The sequence below is a fragment of the Athene noctua genome, chromosome 3 (genome assembly GCF_965140245.1).
Source record: "Athene noctua chromosome 3, bAthNoc1.hap1.1, whole genome shotgun sequence".
Taxonomy (NCBI): domain Eukaryota; kingdom Metazoa; phylum Chordata; class Aves; order Strigiformes; family Strigidae; genus Athene; species Athene noctua.
In genome coordinates, this window is record NC_134039.1 from 9,843,772 (window position 1) to 9,866,489 (window position 22,718).

Sequence of the window (22,718 nt, forward strand, 5' to 3'; positions counted from 1 at the left end):
CTCCAGGAAGGTAAAGTCTGCACATAACAGGGATTCTCCCAGGATGCCGGCTTTGGGCTCCAGTCCTGGCAGGCTGTGGCTGCAGTCATCCTTAACAACCTCATCTTGTCCGATCTCTGCTTTTCAGCAAATCCTTTGCAACCTCTGCTGCTACCAGGGCAAATTCGTTTCACTGTGGGTCAGGGAGGATTGAAGTGGATGCAGATTTGTGGTAGTGTGTTATTGGGACAGTGGAAAGGGGTGAGAAGGGGCAACTTGAGGTAGCATTATGGGAAATGCTTTATTATTGTGAGAGGTGATGATTAGTTGTAGGATCTTGCTTCTAAAACTAAAGAGTCCTATGACTTGGGACTTCAATAATGCTGTATGAAAAACTTTTATTTTGGGAAGGCAGAAGTTTTTTGGTAGATTTCTGACATAAATCAGTGAACTGTTCATTTTTGAATTCTGCAGCCCTCCCTTCTTCTTGTTTCCAAGATTCACTGCCTCACTATGAAAAATCAGTAAGCAGGTTACTAGCTTGTGTTTTTAAATGCTCTTGGAAATCAGGTCTATGCTAAACCAGATGAGTGCTTTTCTTTATTCCTAGTGGTACATCAGTCCTGAAATGATTAATACAGAACTGTAAGATCTGTCTGGTAGTCAAGATGACTCAAACCCAGAATTCTCAGCATTAAATGAAGAAAGGTCTGCCAGGTAAATTTGTCAGAGGATGCATGGTATAAATATGCCAGGCTTCATATACATAGCTGAGGATAGCCGGTACCAAACAATGAAGGGATATAAATTTTCCAGAAGGCAGTAGTTACTCAGGAAATGCACTCACAAATCCTGTTAACAGGCACCGCATGCGGGAGTGAAGAAAGCAGTGGAGGAAGGGTGTTGTATGTTCCTCCTGGCACCCACTTTGTTTATGTACAGCATAAATGTGTTCATATGGTGCCATATACTGCTTATTGAAACTTGGTTCCACGGCATTTTTCTCTGTGAATAAAGGGGGAACTAGAAAGACGATATAACCCCCTTGCCTAGTGTTTGTGATTAGTTAATTTCTCTTCACTTGATGATTCATCATGTATCATATGACAACAGCAACAATGTCCAGCAGAAGCAGAAAAGGAAAATTAAACCTGAGGTAATCATATTCTAGTTCTTCAAGAGGCACTGGCACATTGTGCCTCAACTTATACAAACAGAATTTTGATTTAGCTTTTATGACACTGACTTGGGACTTCTAGCACCTTGGTGCAAGGGAGAGTTTGTCTACAGGTAGTGAGTGATAGAGTGGCAGTAAATCAGCTTTGGGTTTTAGAAATATAATCTTTTTTATGTGATACATTGGGAGGAGGGGAATGAAGCAGAGAGTCACAGATGTTTGCTATATGTTTTTACCATACAGAGTGAGGCAGCTGTAAAAAATACCCTTGCCTCTTAAAAGCAAATGGACTTGAAAGGTGCATTGCGGCACGTGCATCCTAGCCCTTTATGTGTGCAGCTGGTGGCTCACAACAACAGTAACAGCATTTTGTCTTTGGTAACATCCATGACATGAGCAAACATGCAATGGAACAGAGTAATGGGCAGAAGCCCTGAGATTTAAATCAGCAGTCTCACTGGGTGCAGATGGCACCGGTTACCACTTCGAGCAACTCCCCTGATTACCACATAGTTTGCCAACAATATCAAACAATAGAATTGGGATGTTGATAAATAATTAATAAGGGGTTTGTTGCATGCTTGTCTCCTCGGCAGTATCACCATAGAGATGATCTGGCTTTTGGGATCTGAAAAGTAACAATCTCCAAAACAATGGCATTGTGTTGACCTTACTCTTTCTCTGAAAGAGAGAGCTCTCAGAGATGTGTGAGCAAAATGCACAACGCCAGGCACTAATTTTTCTTCAACTCACAGTGGCCTTCTGTCCAACTTTTCAGTGAGTACATGGAGTGTTTTCTGTGACCGTGCGGAAGCTTGTTCTTAGAATTACATGTCCTGCATGATTCTTTTTATTACTTCATTTGGCCTGGGGTTGGAGTCTCAAGATAGATAGCTTTTTTTCCGGCAAATGGACACAGCAAAGATATACTTGTGTGTGAAGAGTCTTACAAGAAGATGTCTGCATGAGAATACCTTTGCAGAACCCTTTGGATGCTTGGCTCCTGTGTAGGGATATCTGTCCATGGCTCCTTTTTCCCACCTGGAAGGTCCAGAGGCCGGATAGACAGTTATTCAGCCCATCCCCTGCCTTTTCTTTCTCTCCTTTGTGCAACCTCTGGAAGTGCCATTTCAATACAACTGCTTTATCAGCATCCCACTCCTTATCATTTGATTGCAGCAACCTCAGGGACCACCCAATTTCATAGCTTTGTTTCTCTTCCTCTTGTGTTGGTGACGTCTGGGCCAAGAGCCATAAGCAGAGACTCCCCTGGAAAAAACATCATACAGTGCCAGGCTTTATTCTTTCTTGCTCAGCTCCATGGAGCTGGAGGAAGAACAATGTGCCTTTTCTCTCCCTACCCCCAAACATCCTCTGCTCTCCCTTTCTCTTCCCCCATGGTTGATCCACCCATTCTTTACCTCCCCGCCTCTGTTGGCACTTGGCGCATTGCACTTCCCACCTCAGAGTCTCAAAGAAAGGAAACGGAGCTGTGAAACCGGCTGGGCTCACCCACTTCCCATTGCTGGGTGGGGATGGCTTCAGTTCACAGCTTTCGGAAAGGAGAGGTTTATGTGTATGTAACCCTCCCCTCCCTCTTCACCCAAATAAAATAGTTTTTAATAATTTTATTTAAGCTGCTTTTCTGACATATGCCTCAGAGTCAGCAAGCTGGTTTCCCTTTCTCCAGGGACTGCACTCTGTGTCCTGATGTCATTTTTCTGACTCTCCACAATAGTATTGCAAGAGCCCATTGGAATTTGCTTGTGCATGGGTGGTATGCACAAGCGCTGGAACCAGCTTAAAAGTCACAGCCCCCATGGTGGAAAAAAGCAGTTTGTTCATATCTCACCACAGTCCTAAAAATAGCCTTGATAGATAACAAAGAGTGGAAGATTGTTTTCAATGGGACTGAATGTACTGCATGCAGAAATTGCTGGGGAAGGTTCAGTGATTTGTGGCATTCAGGTGGTCAGCCTTGGTTACAGCACTAGCTGACTTAAAAGTCTGTGGCTTTCTGCACTGTGGCTAATTCTACCTTTGTTTATATTCATACATCTCAGCTGGAAATGAGGCAAACATATTTTCATTAGTTTAAAACAGACACATGAACCAACTTCCTGAAATCCAGAGAAACAGCTTTATGCTTTGATGAAAATATAGCTGCTTTGCTCATCCCATAAGTGCTCATCTCATGATGCCAGCAGTGACTCAGCAGGCACAGATATTTGATATGGAAATGGGCACCTACCGCCTGCCATGCCCTTTGCCAGATGTTTAGACTTTGAGATATTTTTCTGTACGCGATGGTCTTGCTCTGCCTCTGTAAAAGAAAATTCCACCCGTCTTGCTCTGCCCAGCAGCTGAGAAGCTCATAAAGGAGGAGAGACATTTCTCTTACAGATAGGACTGAATGTACAGAAACCTTTGCAACCATCATCTTTTTGACGTATTTATAGTTCAATTTGTTATTTGTACCAAACAAAAGCAAAAAAAGCATGAAGTGTGTTGGAAAATACTTGATAATCTCTCTACACCAGTTCAGAAAGTGAGTATAAATCCTCTTTCCAGCAAATGGAGGCAGGTAATTTATTGCAGCCTTGAAGACAGCAGCTTATTTCTTCACGCTTCCTGCCCAGCAGACTCTGTAAGCTGACTCATGGAGGGATGGGAAGCCAAAAGCTGTGCTCCCTCTTTCCTATCTGCTCCTGGAAGGCAGAGTATTGGTGGTTCGGATGCTGTGCTAATACAGAGCTGTTTGGAAATGCCTGGCAATTTAGAGGTTCACAACCCCCTGCTTTCTCTCCCCTGTGCCATAGGTTTTGGAGAGGGTATTCCCTCTACCTGTTTCTGAGCAGAGGCTGGTACCAGAACTGGCAATGAAGGTGGAGGTGGTTTCAATCCATTGCTGGTGCTCTTTTCTCCCCCTCTAACCCCGTGTGTGGGACTATGTTGCCATCAAACTGCCGAAGAGCTACCGAAGAGCACCGTTACTGGTGCAGACAGTCAGTAGTGATCCCCAGAGGGACCATCACGTGGCCTAGTTTTGAGCTGTGACCTTGGTGCTTATGTATATATTTAACTTTACATGTGTGAGCTATCCCACAAAAGTCTGGCCTACTCACATGTGTGAAGTTAGGCATGTGTTAAAGTGTTTTGCCAGATTGGGTACTCTGTCTATAGGGGCTTTGGGTGAACTTGAACCTGTTTTGTTGGGGTGAGAGGCTTTAGATTTCATTATTAAGAATGTGATATGTTACTCTGTCTGAGTGCAAGGTCTTGGAGTTATCTGAAATTCTCATTAAGACAAGAAGCTAGGAAAAATACAAATTCCTCCACTAGTACAGTTACTAAAAATACTATAATTAAATTATCTAAGTCTTAAAACTAGTAAAATATATTGAGAAAGTGTGGTCGAAATATAAGTGCAGTGTTTTGAGAGTACCAAAGGGGCTAACAGCACTTTCTCTGCAGATCTTGAGCTGGAATATTTGGAGTAGTTAATGTAGCTGATGTAAAAAAGCATGTTGCTTTTGTCCTACTCTTGATTCATAGGCTGTGACCCTTAATAAATTTTGATGTTGCACACAGTGGAGCTGTTGCTTTCAGAGAAAACAAGGAAAGTAAGCAGGCAAGCGAGAAAAGGACCTAAAGAATGAACAAACAAGTTCTTTCATAAGGTATTTCTCAATTGAGATTATTTCTTATTAGGCTTAGGTTGTTCAGGCTCATCATGTACCATATCTGGCAGCAGTTCTGTGAGTGGGATTTTAAAAAACGGAGCCAGCTCTGTCTGGTGTTAAAAGAATAAGTGCACTTTAAAAATGTGTTTTCTGGACTATATTTATGAGTAAAATATATTTCATTAAAGAAATTCCATTATTCATATTTTAGAATACCTGGAAGAGAGTCTTGTTTTACAGCCTGATGCCATACCATAGGGGATCTTACTTTGCTCAGAGAGATGAAAACAATGAAATACATAATAAATACCTAAAATGTGATCATGACTCATAATGTTTCCACGAAATACTAAAAAAACCCCCAAACCTGGACTGTGGTCTTATTTGTTGTTTTTTTTTTTTTTTTCACATCAGTAGATTTAAGCCTAAGTACCCTTGCTGACATGGTCTGAGCAGACTGATACAGGTGAAAGATGCTTGACTGGCAGAAATCCCTTTCTTAGAGGCGAAGAGCTGTAACGAACGCTGTCCTGCTGCTCCGCTAATCCTGCTTTGGGATGCTACCTCTGACAGTGACAGTATTCCGATAGCAATCACTTGCTGTTTGGCCTTTTGGACCAGGTCACCAGCAAGGCTGTGCACTCTTGATAGCCTTTGAGACATGGTGCCTACCCACTTGGGGATTGTGCAGGCTGCCAGCCGCCAGCATGGGGTAAGAAGCATTTATTGAGGTGCCTTCAAACCTTTCACTTCCCTGATGCTGTTTTTGAGGGGAAAAAAATAGCAGTTGAACATGGGGAAAGGTAACAGAAATCAGCCTTTAATAATCAGATGGTTTGTTAATAAGCAAGGCACTCCTGTGGTGAGTTGCACAGTTTGGGAGGGAGAAGCAGACAGCAGTTTCTGAGATGCTACTATCCTTTGTTTCCCTTAGAAGTCATGTTAGGTTTCCATTTCACAGAATCATCTAGGTTGGAAAAGACCTTGAAGATCATCTAGTCCAACCATTAACCTAACACTGACAGTTCCCAACTACACCAGATCCCATTTCAATTTCCTTGTCTCCAAAACGCAGATGAATAGTGCTGTTTCACCACTTGCCTCCCAAGGTTTAATGAATAAATGGCAGCACTGTGCTTTGAGCGTGCTTGTTTGCTATGCAAATAGACAGTGATATTATTTCATCAGCACACGTGAGTGTCTGAAGCCTTGATCCAATACAAAGTGCTTGTACTGGTATCGTGCTGTGCCCTGGCGGAGGGGCATTGCCTCCTCCACAGCGCTCCTGTAGTTTGGCAGGATTGCAGGGTACGGTCTGAGCGTGGGCAGGCGGATGCTGAGCAGGATCTGTGGACACCACTGGAGTTAAGATAGTTCATACCTGCTGAGGGTCTTTCCCTGTTTTCTAAATGCCAGTCACTGTGATCTGAAGTAGCTGAGGGAGGGAGGAGAAAGTCTTGAATATTAAAAGCTGAGAAATGTTTGGCATGCATTCTCTCCTTATGCTGGGATGAGATCTTGCAGCCTGGATGTCACTGGCAAAATCCCAAGTGCTTCGGTTGGGCTGCTGAATTCTACCCCTGCAAGTGGGAAGTGATGTTTTCAGGAGAGCTTAAGTACCATCTTCAAAATTTGGTTAAACTTTTAGGAATAGCCTTTATAAATTAAGGCTTCTAGGCGCCTTAACCACTTTTCAATGCAGGTTGTGAGACTGTAAACTCTGGTCCTGTTGAAAAATATGTTAGCAGACAACACATCTGTTTGCATTTGAATATTAATCCAAACATATATTTAGAGTGTTGCCACGCATTTCAATCACATTTGCATTTTTGTATCTAAAAATATATGTTTTCATATGTGCAGTTATTTCACAGAGGCCGTTTGCAGTAACTACGTGTAGACTTAAAAAAGTCCTGTCTGTGAAGCACAGAGTCAAGCTAGTAGAGATTGGCGTGCCCTCTGGGGTGCCATTATTACTTTACCAGCCATGAATGGTGAAGAATTTGCCCGCCGTTGTATATTTGACAATGAAACCGTTCTTAAATTCTTCCTCAGAGCCAAGTACAAGCCTGTCTTTTAATAAAAAATGTGTTTTTACCCATGTCTATATTTATTTCTTGCAGGAATGCACATGCTGCTCCAAGAGCCACCCACATCCTTCTTGTATACAGGGTGTATTTGCATTTGCAGCCTGTCTCAGTGCAAACACAGGAAGGGGGAAAAATCCAGCCTCACTCATCTTTAGTGTTAGTTGCCTTCTCCATGTCTAGAATTACTTGAAGATTATCTTGATCACTCATTCAATTAAAATCCGTTGTATTACCTTTTATAGAAATACGTACCATGTAGATAAGACCATGGTTATGTTGTTACTTTTTAAATCCAAATGTTTGGGTGAGAGGAAGAAAAGAATTGTTTTGGTTTTGACATGCAAATTGGTTTGTCCCTTGAGCTCTACTTTTTGTTCTGTTGTTGCAAAGTAGGATAGCTCTTGAGCATGAGCTTAATTTTAAGCATGTTCTGAAATCTTTGGGAATTCAAGGGATGGGGCATGTGCTTAATGCTTTTCTGACCAATGTTGCTTTTGAAGGCTTTGTAGGAAACCTGATCCTTTAAACTAGCTCCTGTTTATGTACATTTCAATTTTATAATATTGTAAGTTTTTATCTTCTTTCTTCAATATTCTTGATGCTACTTCATAAAATGAAAACAATACTGGTCATGCCACTCGTGATTACTGAAGTAGGCAGTGAAATTATTTTTTTCTGAAGGAACTAGGGAAACCATGTAAATCACAGATTTACAAATGTTTTCCCAGGAGAGGTCCACAGTAGTTGGCTGCATAGAATGACAAAAGTTTTGTTTACCCATAAAAGGGTGGTCATCTCAGCAGGTCAGTGATGTTTTTCAAAGACGTATTGTTGATTTTAAACTAGCTGGTAATTTATTCCTTGAACTCTGGCTTGTAAAAATAAAGGAGGGTAAATATTGAGTATAATAAAGGCCATGCTGCCATTCAGTATGCACAATGCCCTCACCTTCCTTCTCCCACCAGCTTCTCTCCATTGCTGGTTTCTGCATTTCTCGTAGGGCATGAGCTGACCTCCATGATTATTTATGGTGTTGTTCAGATAAGCCCTTTTTTTCACAGGCAACCTCACATACACACACACACACACACACACACACTCACTCATAAGGGCTGTTAGAATTTGAATTTATATTGCAAGTTCAGCTATCACTTCCTCTGTTCCCACCCTGCCTTTTGGAAAGATACCCAGTCACACGATGTGCTTGAAAAAAGGTTGCTGATTGAGGAAGGATGCAGGAAGGATATGGTTTTGCAGTGATTGCATAAGTGCTGTGTAGGACCTGAAAGCCTTGGGTTTATATGAGGACGAGTTTAGATTTGAATTTCAAAATTTAATTCTTCTGATTTTTAAATAAGCCATAGCTCCTGAGCAGTTTGCCTGCTTTAGAGAACCATGGAGCAGCCCATGTTGATGTGATACTCTGTGTATTAACATGGACAAATATAAATCTGTAATCAGCGCCCTGGATTCCCTGAATCTCTTCCATCAGAGATCTCCGAACAATTGTCTCCAAAGCTTCTGTTTGAAATTGTCAGGTGCAATCATGTCTAAGCAAATGTACTTTCCATCAAAACCTTTTGGGAGTTTTGCCATTTGCCTCAGATGGAGAGTACTTAGGCTAACACAGAGATCCTTCCAGAAGATGCTGTGTTTCCCCTCAGTGAAGTCCTAAGACCTGAAGATCCTAACACTTCATGTCACCCATTACTGTAATGAAAGTGTATTTATTGTTGTAAAATGAAGGAACTGGGGCATGGAGGTTTGTATTTTAAAGCTTTGTTTTTGCCATACCAAGTTCTGCCAACATCTAACATCTGTATTTATTTTTTGGACTCTCCTTAATGGATTATATGCATCTGTTCAGTTCCAAGAATAACGCTTGATTTCCTGAATTTATAGGTTGCAATAAAATCCATTCGTAAGGACAAAATTAAGGATGAACAAGATATGGTTCACATCAGACGGGAGATTGAGATCATGTCATCCCTCAGCCACCCTCATATCATCACCATATATGAAGGTTAGTGAATGCAGTTCTCCTCTCTGACTGCTCTGTTATGTTCCTGCAGACCTGATATTCATGTTTCTTGAGATCATGCACCAAACAAACCCCTACTCCGAGTGTAATCCATCCCTTACCAAAGAGATTGTTTTGACCTCTACCCTCCCTCTGAATCACCAGTGTTTCACAGACGCATAACCCTTTGCCTGGAGGAGCTTCTTCACGTGCAAGTTGAGCTGGAGTTAAACTGGACTTTGACAGTCCCTTTTAGTTTCACCCTTGCTTATGCACCAGCCTGATGTCCATTTCTGTCTCCATCCCCTAAACCAGTCCTCACATGCTTTATTTTCCCTGGACTGCACAAGACCAGTCCTGTCTGCTCTAGGCCCTTGGTCTTCCCTTACATGCCTGTTAGTCTTGCTGATTCTGTCATTGCTGCTTTTCCCCCTGAATCCCAGCACCCGCATCCTATTCACCTCTGCATGCTTTCCTGTCGGTCTGGTCGCTGGCTTATCATTCCTGTTTCCTTATCCTGTCTTCCCCCTCTAACCCCTTTCTTCCTGGGACACAGCTGGGAAGCCTGCTAATTCCTGCCTCTGGGAGCTGCTCCCTGGTTCTACAGCAAGGAGCAGGAAGCCCGGGGCATTCCTCCCTGTTTTGCCTGTTTGTTTGTTTATATATTTATAGAGTGTCACTCTGTAGTAAAATCTCCTCCTCCTTCCTTCCTTCCTCAAGTAACATCCCAGCTCTAGCACCGGGTACGTGCTAAAAGACACCAGACAAGAGGTCTGTTGCTGCAAGGAGGGAGGCCGCATGGCAGACCTGGGGTGTGGATTCCAGAGGTTTGGAGGGGCAACCTTGTCCCCCAGGATCACCTCTTCCCCTGCATGCAGAACAGGCAGCCCGATTTTAGCCCTACGTATTTACATACCCGTGAGGTAAACGCGCAAGGTGATGATATATATATGGCAGCTCCAGTCTGAGAGTTGATACGACTGATTAAAACAAGGGCTGGCTTGGCGTACTGTTACAGTATCGCATATTGAGTTATTCAAAAGCATGTTCTTGTACTTGAAAAGAGATTAATATCTGTCTTTTTATTGAATAAACTCATAACAGGATCTGGGAACAGAAAAGGGGAGGGATGCTGTGTCAGCATGTGGGTTGCAAATGGAACAAAAGTTATTTTGAATGTGCACGGGAACTCAGAAAGAAAAAAGATTAAGCATGCTGTGGTCCTTTGACCAATTGCCCTTCTCGTCCTTGCTTTAAATACTTTTTACTGAGTTAAAACATTTGTAAAAGTTAAAAAGATTACAGCATTTTTAAGAAGCAGACAATAAAGTTCCGTGGGAGCAAAACCTTCCCCTCTGGCCCTGTGGAGGGAGAAGTAGTGCTTCTGCAGCAGAGCCAGTCAGGCTCTATGATGGAGTGTTCATCCTGTCTGCAGGAGCACAAGCACCTGTGGCAGGTGATGTTGAGGTCTTCTTACAGTCCGTCATCCAGCAGCAGCACTTTACGGCAACAAACCCGAGGGCAGATTTTTTCTCTCATTTCTGGGAAGTTTTCTGTTCTGTTACTGGTTAGTTTCCTTTTCTTTTTCTAGAAAGCAGAGAAGCCTTTCATGGTTTCTTATGTTTAATTCCTAGCCTGAAGGGATGGGCAGTGGAAGTCAGCTTTTTGGTTGGACTGTAATCCACTGGAAGGAGTTACGCAGAGCTGAGTTATATAGCAGCTATACAGCTCACCCAGCCTTTCCAAGCAGTCAGAGTCTGTAGTTGGCCTTTAGCAGCCAATGCTGTAACTTTGATATTCTAGCACTGGGAAGACATGTGGTTGCACAGCTGAACACAGAGGAGCGGTTACGTCCTGCCCAGAGATAAGGATGTGAGCTCAGGGATCTTTAAGCATGTGCTTCATTTTAAGCTGAAGAGCACTTGTGGTGATGTTAAGGGACTACATCTAGGACTGAAGTATTTGTATCCTCTTGAAGTCGGATTTTAAACACATGGCTATTCCTCTTGAGTGATGCATAAAGAGTGATAATACTGCTATCCTCTTACCAAATGTTGAAGATACTCAACCCTCAGGGATGGGCTTAATCTCACCAAATTTCAGCCATCCGATATTTTGGCAGTTGGTGTACGCTAGAAGTCTAGTGTTCCTCTCCAGTCAAGAGCAATCAGCATCTATCAGGGTGTTTTTCTCCTTCCTGGGAGAATTTTTTCAGGTAGGTGGGATAAATGACGTACTGGAGGCTCCTGACGGCTATAGATGGAGTCTAACTGACTAACTTAGATCAGATGCTTTACTTTTAAACTGAAGCAACCCCACAGATACTTTTCTCCCCTCTCACTAATTTTTACTTTCAGGTTTTCAGACTGCCACTGCATGTCTGACAGTGCTTTCTGTAGGTGCCAGGTTGCACAGATCTGCTTAACACGGGCAATGCTGTATCTCCCTGTAATATCTTTGAAAGCATTTTGTATTGCATTTACAGACGTGTTTTTCTTAAGTAGGATCCTTGTTTAGGTATCCTTTTGACCTGCCTGCTTAGAAGCAATTAACCTTTGAATTTGTCAACTTGATGTAAACACAAGCTTATCTTTTTTTTTTTGATACCGAGCAAATTCATATGTGTGGAAACAAAGCTTTCCAGTGTAGAGATTTTTTTTTTTTTTTGTTAACCTAATCAAAAGGCACATACCTTGCCCGTTACTGCGAGGGCAGACGTTCGGTTGTGACTCCAGAGAAATTCCATCCTCTCAGCAGGGCTGTAATTGGCAATCTGTCGAGTGCGGCTGTGAGGGAAATGCTCTTTCAAGTGACTTTAAACTCCTTGAAAGGGACTGGATAAATGAAGCTGGCTTTGCTAGCAGTGTTCTGATTTCAGCACATAAATTTTAATTTATAGAATAATGCCTCTGTCCATTCATCTGTCTGTGTCCCCCCACCCTTCCCCTGCCCTGTTTCTTTTTTGCCTTGAAAACTCCAGGATTTGATAATAAAGCCTTTGAGAGCTAACATATTTTTCCAGGGGTAGCCTGAGTGCAAAATCTATCTCATCTGGCAATACTTTATGAAAGTTAAAACAGGGAGAGAGCATCAGGCCTGATTCTGCAAACATTTAAACATGTGTTGGACCAATTATGAGAGTGGAGTTACGCTTAGTACATTCAGGAGTGAGCTCTTGAGTCTTTGTAGTGTGAAATACAGTGCCTACGTGAGTGTTTCTGTGCTGAAAGGAGTTGTCCTTGGTCAGCATAACCATACAGAAAAGTCCACCCGTTTGCAAAATGCACATAAAAATGAACAGATTGTTAGCTAACATGATTGTAGAAATAGTTTAAGGAAGATATTCCCTGAAGAATGAATAAATATTAGGAACACAATTCGGTGCCCATGGAACACGATGGCATTAATGTGAACGACTAACTGAAGGAAAGCATGTGCTGAAGTGCTTTGCTGGATTGGGGCCAGGATGCTTAGAAAGGTGTTGGACCCTTCACAGCAACAAGGCACAAAAAATGGATTTCACATGTAAGAGGGACTTAATTTCTTTTTAGGTTACATTTTTGGTACTCTTAAGAAAAAGCACATATATTCTCCATCATGTATCTACCAGTCCACAATGGCTTGAGCTAGGTTACATGCTTTGGTTAATCAGGAAACTGGTTCAGCTCTTCCGTGCTTTCAAATCCCAAAGGTAACAGAAGACAATCTGACTGTGTGTGATGGTGGTGGCATGGTATTCCAGGATATCCATCTTACTTGCCAAATACATGTTCAATGTCACACTGAAACCTCGACACACAGTTTGTGCCAGACTTCGTGCAACAAAAAGCAAATGCATGCTTGGTGTTTCAGACACACATAGGCCTGTCTCCAAAGCAGGGCTCCTTGAGTTGTGTCAGTCGTCACCACATCCTCAGTGAAAGCAGCTATGTTGCCAAAAATCTGCCTGGGTGTCAGCTGGAGAGGTGTGTGGATGCAAGCCATTGCTGACAAACTGCACCTTCCCCAGCAGCAGCAGCTCAGGGAAGTGTCCCCTGCCATGGGCTGCAGGGTACACCCCTCGAACGGCCCGGCAGCTGGGGACTGAGGTGGCAGCTCACACCACTGGTGGGTTTGTACATGGACAGAACCGAGTTACCTGTCTCAGGCTGACAGTGCTGGGGAGGCAATCCCAGCCTCTGTCTCAACCTCTGCTATTTCCTGGATTTTAGATGTAATCAAAGCAAACATTGGTGCCTAATGACTTCATCCCTTCTGTGTGCAAAACACCTGAAAAAGTCAAAAGTCCCTCAAAACATCACATGGACGACTGGGCTTTAAACAAGAATGATGCAAGTTGGAAGGCTGGAATGATTCTTTCTTTTTTTTTTTTACTTAGCCAAGAGAAACCACTTCAGCAGTGACACTATTTAACCACATTTCTGATTGATTTCCTCTAATTATGTAGGCTTTTGACCTTTGAGTGCTTTATTCCCATTGTTTTCAGTTGATAACGTCCAAGAACATAAAGTAATATTTCGAGAGTCTGGCGATAGTAATGAAACAAGTATAAACAAACTTAACCCTTTAGTTACCATACCCCACCTTTATGAATTTCCTGTCATTCAGGGTGATCGCCTAAACAACACTTTGTTGGACATGACTCAAATGTGTGAGATCACTGTCAGGTCCAATTCACATGTCAAAATGATTGCAAGCAATGATGAAATTTATTCTGTCTTTCTATTTACATAGTCCTCCCGCTGCAATGTAAATGTTTGCTTGTCTGAAGTTCCTCAGCAGTTTGTAATGATAATTAAAAAAAATGGGGAATTAGCTCTTGTATTCTTTGCTGAAACAAAAGACAATCAGTGTAACATGTTATTGTGGCTGAATTAGCAACTCTCATTTTTCCTTCCTTTTTAAAGAGTAGACCATCAAAATCTGCATATCCTCAGTCTCATCTCCGAGAAACAACCTCAGCAAGGATAATGGCTCCAATTCTGATTTAATCTCCTTACTGAGGAGTAAATTCTAGCATGCTGTCTGATTTACAATGTTTATTGCAGGATCTTAACTACATTCCTTTAATTTAAGAAGAGATGCAATTTGGCTGAATAAGGCCGTAATTCAGGAAAACAATTTAACACAAGCTTAGCTTTAAAACACATATTTTATATCTCACTATCTTTGATTATAATTAAGTGTATGCATAAATTTGTGCGTATGCATGCAAGTGGTTCTCTACATTGGACCTTGGATATTTTCCTATCTGCTGTATGCTCTATTAAAAAAGCAGTCATAAAATAATAGTAATAACAAAAAACCAAAATAAAAAATACGCCAAAGGGCTGTAAAGCTTTCAAAGCAGCCAAGAATATAGAAGACACATCAAGCTGAATTTCCAAGGTAAAAAGTACTTTTCAGTACTCACATGTCTTTTTGAAGAATAATTCGAGCCTTATTACAGAAGTGAGGTAATTGGGTCATACATGACTTTTCTGAATGAAAAGGTTATTCTAGTCTGCATCTCCGAAATTAAAAACAAACTCTCTTGTTCTTTTGATTTGGCTGACCTTTAATAAAAGAGCATTTTGTAGCAGTGGAAAGGTACTTCTGTCTGCGGCTGTTAGGAGAGTAATAAAAATACCGCTGAATGGAAAGACACCAGATGGAAGGAATGTCAACATACTGGAACTAATTTAGGAGATTGCTCTGATAGAGAGCAAAGGCATGAGGAGAATTCAAATGGTTCCAGTGCGAAGAGATTGGCCGCCCCTCTTAAACTAACAAACTAAAATCCTTACCCCAGGGTTACATGTAAACCAAATGGAATCAGCCCACAAAGAGGTAGTCCATTAAGGGGGGGAAAAAAAATCCACCCCTCTTGGCACTCGCTGTGACTTCAGCATCCTATAGGTTTGAAGGCAGGGCAAAAGTCTTCTGCTTTGTTTTGCTTTCTGAATTTGGTAGAAATAAGTCCAAAGTGAACTGTCCTAATAGAGGTGTACAATGTACTATTGTCTTTCTGATGATGTTTGCAAAAGCACGTCTGTGTGGGCTTTCAGTGCTTTTAGGGTGAAGTCCTTCTTAACATTTAAGAGGGGTAGTGAGAATGTTCATCCACTGTCAAACTTGTCCCATGAAGTTTCAGTGGAGGAGACTTCGGTGTAGCTAAAGGGAAGAATTTAGCGGTAGGATTGAAAAGAAGAGTGCTGATCAGCAAGATGTCCATACTCAATGAGTGCTATTTGGAAAATGGAAAGCTGTAGATAGAAGCTGAGTTCATCATTTCACGGCCTCTAAATATAAATAAGTGGAGAGATTATATCCAAGAATTATTGCTATAGTAGAACAGCCTGTGAAAGAGACAGATTGTTGATGTTACAAAATGTACTTTGTCTCAGATATGTCTTTGGTAGCGAGAAGTGGAGTTCTTTCCCAGTTTCACATTTATATTCTTCAGTGAGCTCTGAAGCCAGCAGATTTGGTTTCAATTATCTGCCTAGAAGTATAGAACTTTATTTCTGTGATTGTTTTAAAAAACAAACAAACAAACAAACAAACATATTAGCATTAAGGGAGGAGTTTAAAGAAAACTGTAAGAAACCTTTCCTTGACCACTGCATCTTAAGCACCCTTTGCTGCTTGGGTAGAGTGCTGCTCTTAGCCTCTGCTAAGGCTCTTGGGGTGAACAGACCATGCCCAAGCCCAAGCGAGCTTGTAGCCCACTGGAAAATGCTGTTTCTCCACTTTGCTGCGACCTGTGTGCTAGTACATTAACACAGTTCTCTTGCTCATCTCCTGGGGATACAGTCACGTTGTTCCTCACACCTTGTGGTACATCCCGTTCCTGATCCCTAATGTGCTCTCACAGTGCTGTCCCTCTCTCCTCTCCCCTGTGGCCAGGTGGAAGTGTAGCCATCTCAGAAGTCAATCCTTCATCCTGTGGGCTCTGTCTGCAAAGGAGTACCAACGTTTTGCAGCCACTACCCTGCACCACTTGACCACTATGACTGAGGTAGTGCAGCAACCCTCCCACCACACCGAGGTCTTGCTGCAGCTCTCTTAACACAACTCAGCTTGCAGAGTGGTGGAAATAAACACAGTGTCTTGGGAATAAATGACACGCAGTTTGTAGCAAGCGTTTCTCCTGCTGCTGTCTCCTCTAACACATGGAGCTCATGCCTCATATCTAAGCAACCCCCATCTCTTGATTTGTGAGTGACAGACCATCTTCCTTGCTATCATGTTGGGCTGTTGATACTGACAGTTCTCCACGTACCTTATCTGGCCAGCTGTTTGCAGAGTATTGATGGTTTGAAAGAAGCAAGAGCAGCCCCACCTTTCTTACACATAACCTCCCTCCTTCCCTTGACCTTGGTCAGGGTTGAGGAACAGGCTTGTACGACACGGCTGTCCCATCAGTAGCAAGCTGTGGGATGTTCCTGGGGCGCAGCATCCTGCCAAAGCTGTGCTTTTCTGTCAGCAGTAGCTGCAACCAGGGTTCAGGCACACTTCTAGGCGGGGGTGAGTTTTGGAATGAATATGCAGTAGGATGGCAGGTAATAAATCATCCACAATGCAAACAAAGAGTGAACCAAGCAGTCCCAGAAGCTATATGGAGGCAATCCGTCCATCATCAGCCTGCAGGTTACAGCCCAGGTGTTAACAGGGCAGTATATTTATTACCTCATTATTATTTGCAGTAAGTCAATCCAGCCTTTAATTAATGCCCTCCTCTCTTCCCCCAGCCCTTGGCCACAATGCTTTCTTGGAGCATATGTTTATAAAACTACATACTGTGCTCAGAAGGGAAATTCAGAAGTGTCTGTATGAAACCTGCCTGGCATCCTAACTACTACTGTGAAAATTTGTGGTGTACATGGCTGATGGTCTGACACTTGCCAGAATACCACCTTGTCATGTGCCTGATAGTCTTGACCACTGAATTCCTCTTTAAGATTGTGTGTGTGTGTAGACATAAATCCTACTGCCTTTCCACTCCCTCCTCCTTCAGTGGCAGCTCTCATTTAAGATGTTTTTGTCAGGTGTTCAGTTCCCTCTCTGTAAGAAAGTAGCTGTGTGCCCTCTTAGGAGATTCAGCTGATATGATGGAGGTGCTCTGAACTGAAATGATGCAGTTGTTAAAAAATACTTCCCACCTCCCTTGAAAAAGAAGGATTCTCTGTTCACTTCTTCTTCTTGGTGAAGAGATAAATTGCCGTTTAATTCTGTAATAGTTCAGCTATGATGATGCTGAGGAGACCTCTGTAATGTCATCTAAGTCCAAGGGTAGTGTCCTTCTCACAGTGCTCCCTTGTGAAGAAAAAGAATGCACCAGTTTGTCCTGAGTGTGCTGGTAAACTGAAACCTGAATACAAGTTACTGGGATGCTTCTATTCTAACTGATTCCAGTGTGGTTTTGTGACAAAATTTCAAAATTTGGATCAGTGATTTATGCTTTCTTAAGTTTAAGGTATTATCTGTTTCCTAGAGGGCATAAGAGAAAATTTGAAATGGACATTCCTCCAAACTGGATGCTTTCCACTTCATTCCTGTAGAAATGCAGGAAAATATGGCAAATTTTAGTCCAGAAAAATTAGATTTTGGAATTTAAAACTTCAGAACATCGAGGATGATTTGAGAAAGCTCTCATGAGGAAGTGATAAAGAGAAACCTTTAGTAAAAACCCATGCTGCAAGAATGCTCCATCATAACAGGGCTGTTACTGCTGCTACTGCCACCATCAGCACTGAACACCTGGTAGGGCATCAGCAGATGGGGGAGCGGGGCGGGAAGAGCCAAGGGCCCCTTTGCCCCCATCTCTGCCCCTCTGGTGAGGCAAATGTCCTCCTGAGCTCAGGGTGGTCCTTAGCTGGTATATGAGATTATAACCCCTAACTCATTGAATCAGCTGCCTTTTGGGGGGCAGGGGATTTGTTTTGTTTTGTTTTGTAAAATCCAATCTCTTAAATAAAAGCGCTTTTAGTGATTTCTCTCAGCTTACTGAAACTATTTCTTTTTGCCTTCCTGAGCAACCCTGTATCTAACAAGCCTTTCCAAGCTTAGAGAAAGGAATGTGTGCATTACTGCTTTATTGGTAACACATCACAGCACTTCCCTGTATGACACAGGACATGTTCAGTTTTTCCCAGACAATATCAGTCTGTCATTCTTGGAGAGGATACTGTAAGTATAATCCATCCAGAGACGGCTCTGCCAGTTTCCGAAGTTTATTGCTAATGAGGATGCACATAGGATGTAATCACTGGCAGGAACCTCTGCTTTGGGGTACATTGAGGCCAGCAGACAAGTAAGCGGCCAATTTTATCTGGCTATTTGCTCTCCCTTTTATCAGAGCTGTTTGGCTGAGGTTCAGGGATGTTAGAGGGAACTGCAGAGGCTTTGGCTTGTAGAGTGGAGTGACAAGGTGTGAGACGACATGAGACAAAGCCTAAGAGCAGCAAATATCTGTGTGTTGAGAGAGGCAGCTTCACATTTCACTGCAAAAGCTGAAGTTGTGGGGGGTTTTTTAAAATTAAAAACACTAAGGACTACTGGCTGAGCTTTGCTAAAGAGATATAGGAAGGCATCATTCCAGTAGGGCTGGTCAAAACTAGCATCCATTTGTAATAACCCCCATAACCTCATTAATTTGCAGATGCTTTGCTGCCAGCATGACCTAGCCTCAGCAGGCTACTGCCACAGATAAAAAGAAAAGGAAAATCACCATGTTTTAATATGAGCGGAGGTTATTTATGGCAGGTGCAGGAAGTTTACAGTGGGTTGCAGTGGATTTTCTGTGTCAGAAGGGAAAAACTATTTAGCAGCCAGGGCATTATGGCAATTGGAGGCTTTGCCACCCTGTGATCCCATATTGTAGAGGCAAAGATCTTCTTTCATGCAGCCACATGAAAGTGAAGATAGCCTCAACTTCCTTCTCTTGGTCTGAAATGTAATCTTTCTCTTGAAAGATTTAGCACTGGAACTTGTGTTTTGCAGTGGGGTTGGTAGTACCTCTCTCCAGGCTGCAGTGATTATACAGGATGTGTTCTGTCTTCCTGAGTCTTCTTCACTATTTAAAGTGTCAGTTTTCAAACATATTGAATCAACTGTGGTGTTTTTTCTCTTCTTTTATCCTGTGCAGTGTTTGAAAATAAAGATAAGATTGTGATCATCATGGAGTATGCAAGTAAAGGAGAATTGTATGATTACATCAGTGAGAGGCGGCGATTAAGCGAAAGAGAGACAAGGCACTTCTTTCGACAAATAGTCTCTGCTGTACATTACTGCCACAAGGTGAGCAAAGGATTTGATACTAAAAAATGTTATTTGAAGGCTGATTAGTGACTTACGTATTTCAAAGCATGTCTGAGGCAATGGCATTCGTTATTAAGTGTCACAGCACATGATTGTATCAGCGCAACAGGAGATCTTCATTAGAAGTACTACAGCAGTAGTTCACTGCCTGTTTTTAAAGACTAAGGATATTTTCCTGTATTATGGCAGATACCAGCCACTCCCTTACATTAGCCCTACATTGCATTTTTGCTTTGGAATTAATTTTGCTGACATACACCCCATCCCCCCCCCCCCCCCCCCCCCATTAGCTAGAAAAGGCATCCTATAGAACTTCTACAACATTAATATATTCAAAGGAATACTAGTTTGCAATTTGTATATGAAAGCGAACAACTTCAGAATAGGAGATAAAATAAAGGGTGTGAGTGTTGACATATGAGCTTTAGTGTGTCCTCATTCTGGATAGGCAAAAGTAACTTTTCCAGATGTAATGGGAGCACTGTAAAGATACCCTTTGCTGATGACTTTATCCCTGATGGTACCCACTAGAATGACAGTGTATGCAATTAAACCCAAGGTAGCTCACTGGTTGTTATCACGGACCTTTTATCCCTGCTTATGAGCCAACTGCATAGAGCCAAGACTTGCATGAGGGTAAGGGCAACGAGCAGCTAACACTATTTTTTATTTGAATTCCTAAACACTTTAATCTCCACTTGAATTCTGATAAACAAGAAAGGTTTTCAAAGTCCTCACTGTGCAGCGCTGAAAAACTGCAGCGCTCTTCCCTGTGCAGTTAATTTTTCCCAAATTTCTTTAAAGAAGGCTCTGGCCTAAACCCAGCTTGTTCACTTCCATCCCTAACATTTACAGTCCTTTAGGATTATAACTCCCCCAATCCACGTGGCTGCACATTGGAGGAATGAGGGCTTTTGTAAGGACTAACGTCACTGACAAATATTGTTTTCTGGTGCCTGGGAAGAATATATTGCTTTCACGCAGTGGGGGAAGGATTCAGGCTGGAATTAAATTCCAAAAAGACACCCCCCAGCCCCCCACCCCGCCAACCCCCCTGCTGTTTTAGAGGCTTTGTGGGAGGACAGATTCCAGTCATTCTTCCCTTAACCACACACCAAGTGACTAATACATTGCCTGTCACTAGTCGCTGGGCCGTGAGTGTTATGACAGTGAAATCAGCCCTGAAATGTAGATGCAAAGACCACCCTGCCAGCTCACCTTTAATTTTCCCAATATTTTCTCATGTTCTCCACCATTTTTTTCTTCCTTATTTCAGAACGGTGTTGTCCACAGGGACCTAAAATTGGAAAACATCCTTCTTGATGACAATTTTAATATTAAGGTAGGATTCTTTTTCTCAACTTCTCAGAATGGAGTTGCATGTTTTGTAACAATTTTATCCCAAGTATTAGAAGAGCCAGTGTTATGGCAACAGCTACTAAGCAACAGCATCTGGCGAGAGACTCAGGGGTTTGGAGGTTGGGGAAAAAGCACCACTGGTGACCAGTCATATACAGTAAATGAAGCTTTGCATAATTTGGGGGAGAAGGGCCTTGATTCCCAAAGCAGTATCTGTTTACTGGTAGGAAACAGCAGAGCGTCTCATGCAGTTGGGTTTATTGTATGAATGATATTATTGCTGGCTGCTGCTGGGGCTAGGAAAAAACTCCCCTGGTCTACAGAGTTCAAGTGTCTCCTACAGAACACTCTGAATGTCCTTTTGATCATGGCTGGAAAATAAGCAAATACAGTTTCAAAATAAACCTAGTAAAGCACATGTGCTTCATTAGGAAATGGCCTTGGAACTCCAGACACAAACGTATACTTTGGATACTGATGTCAGTGATGTCATTTCCATGTCATTTCTCCCCAGTGAAAGCATGGGAATGACCTTTTTTCCCTTCTTCTTCTTTTTTTCCTAATAGCTGTAGCACAAAGATAAATAATGCAGAGATAAGTGTAGTTTCCAGGTGGCTGAACCTGTTTCACTTTCAACTTTGTTCCTCCCCGGGTAGCTGGATGTGAGGGTGGCTGGGTGTGCTCATCTATGGGCAAACAAACAGAGGGAGGGACGCTGAAGAGTTTCTGCTGACGCTTGAGCATCTTTGGTTAATTAACAAAGTAATGGAGGAGCTCTCTGCATAGCCAAATATTTAAATAGCCTGAATCTTCATTTTGTCTTCACTAAAAGCCATGGGGCTGCATGTACAGCCTTCTGCACTTCACGCTGGAGAGATTGTCTTCATTTTAAGCTGATGTGCAATGGAAATGGAAAGTAACATATGGTAGCTGCCATCTGTGTAACGCTGATGACAGAAGCTAACTTGGATCAACTAGTGGATTAAAGGCACATAAATATGTGGTTTCTAAAAATAGTCTTTTACGGAAGGCTCATCCAATGCAATACTTGGATGTTTTGCTGTTAACATCCAGTGTTAGAGCAAACCTCCCCACTCCTGTTCCTACAGGGACACTGGCTGCAGCAGCCCGAGCTGTTCTCAGCAACCCTGAAAACAAAAAGTAGCCTTTCTAGGACATTGTATACGAAACAGGCTTCCGCAGGCAGGATGACCTTTCTTTCCGCATTACACGCCAAACTATCTTCCCAGCTAATCAAAGAATTCTTGAGAGAAAAGAGGAATTTGGGGAATTTGCTAGCTGCATGGCCCGGATCTCCACACTGTGGTCCTCATATGCAAAACCAATCACCTCCCCAAGCCTCTGGGGAGCTGCGCTCTGTCAGAATGCTCTGCTCCCTCCCCTCTCTTTCTGGGAGTCTAACGGTCCTGCAGGGAGAGTGGGAGGATGGGGCAAGGATGTGTGGCTTTGTGTTCATATCCAGACCATGGAGCTGACCCAGGGGCTTCAGAACCACAGGTGCATTTCAGCTGCCATAGTGAGTGACACTGCTGTGGAAGAGATTTGGGAAGCCATAACTCCCTGCATCCCTTCCAATCATTTGGACATCTTTTTCTTGAAGGCTTCCCCTTCCTGAACTGCATTGTGTTTAAGCTGCTGTGTAGGTATTTTGCATATTTCCAGCCTTTCCTCAGTTACTTCTCTGCAAACTGCAAGGCACATCTCTGAGTGGGCATGTCTCTGAGTGGGCAAGGCTGCCTTGCCGTGGATAGGTGGCTGCAAGCTTCCTTGCTGTCCCCTGGTAACTATTTCTGCAAAGGGTTTCATGAAGCTAAAAAAATAGATTAAGCTTGGGAAGCAGGTGGTATTTCATACATCTTACTATCAGTAGCATTTGAATTTGGATTACTTCAAGAGCTGACTTTTTGTACTGTGCTCCTTTTTCTCCCTGCTCTTTTTTTTTTTTACACCTTGTGACTAAGATCAGCTCTGAATACTTAATGTTAAGCACACTGCCACTGTTTCCCTGATGCTGAAGCTTTGAATATGTTACTGTGGTTTCTATGTTACTTGCACAGAATTTTACTTTCCACTTTTTCTTTGTTTCA

The 22,718-nt window shown here is 42.5% G+C and overlaps 1 protein-coding gene across 1 annotated transcript in view; it reads left to right on the forward strand.

Moving 5' to 3' along the window:
- Positions 1-22,718, forward strand: part of NUAK1 (NUAK family kinase 1) — a 48,781-nt gene that overhangs the window by 15,581 nt on the left and 10,482 nt on the right. Inside the window, exons 2-4 of the mRNA XM_074901929.1 lie at positions 8,832-8,952; positions 19,079-19,230; positions 20,528-20,593. Of these exons, the coding sequence (XP_074758030.1) occupies positions 8,832-8,952; positions 19,079-19,230; positions 20,528-20,593 (339 nt within the window). The remainder of the gene's footprint in view (positions 1-8,831; positions 8,953-19,078; positions 19,231-20,527; positions 20,594-22,718) is intronic.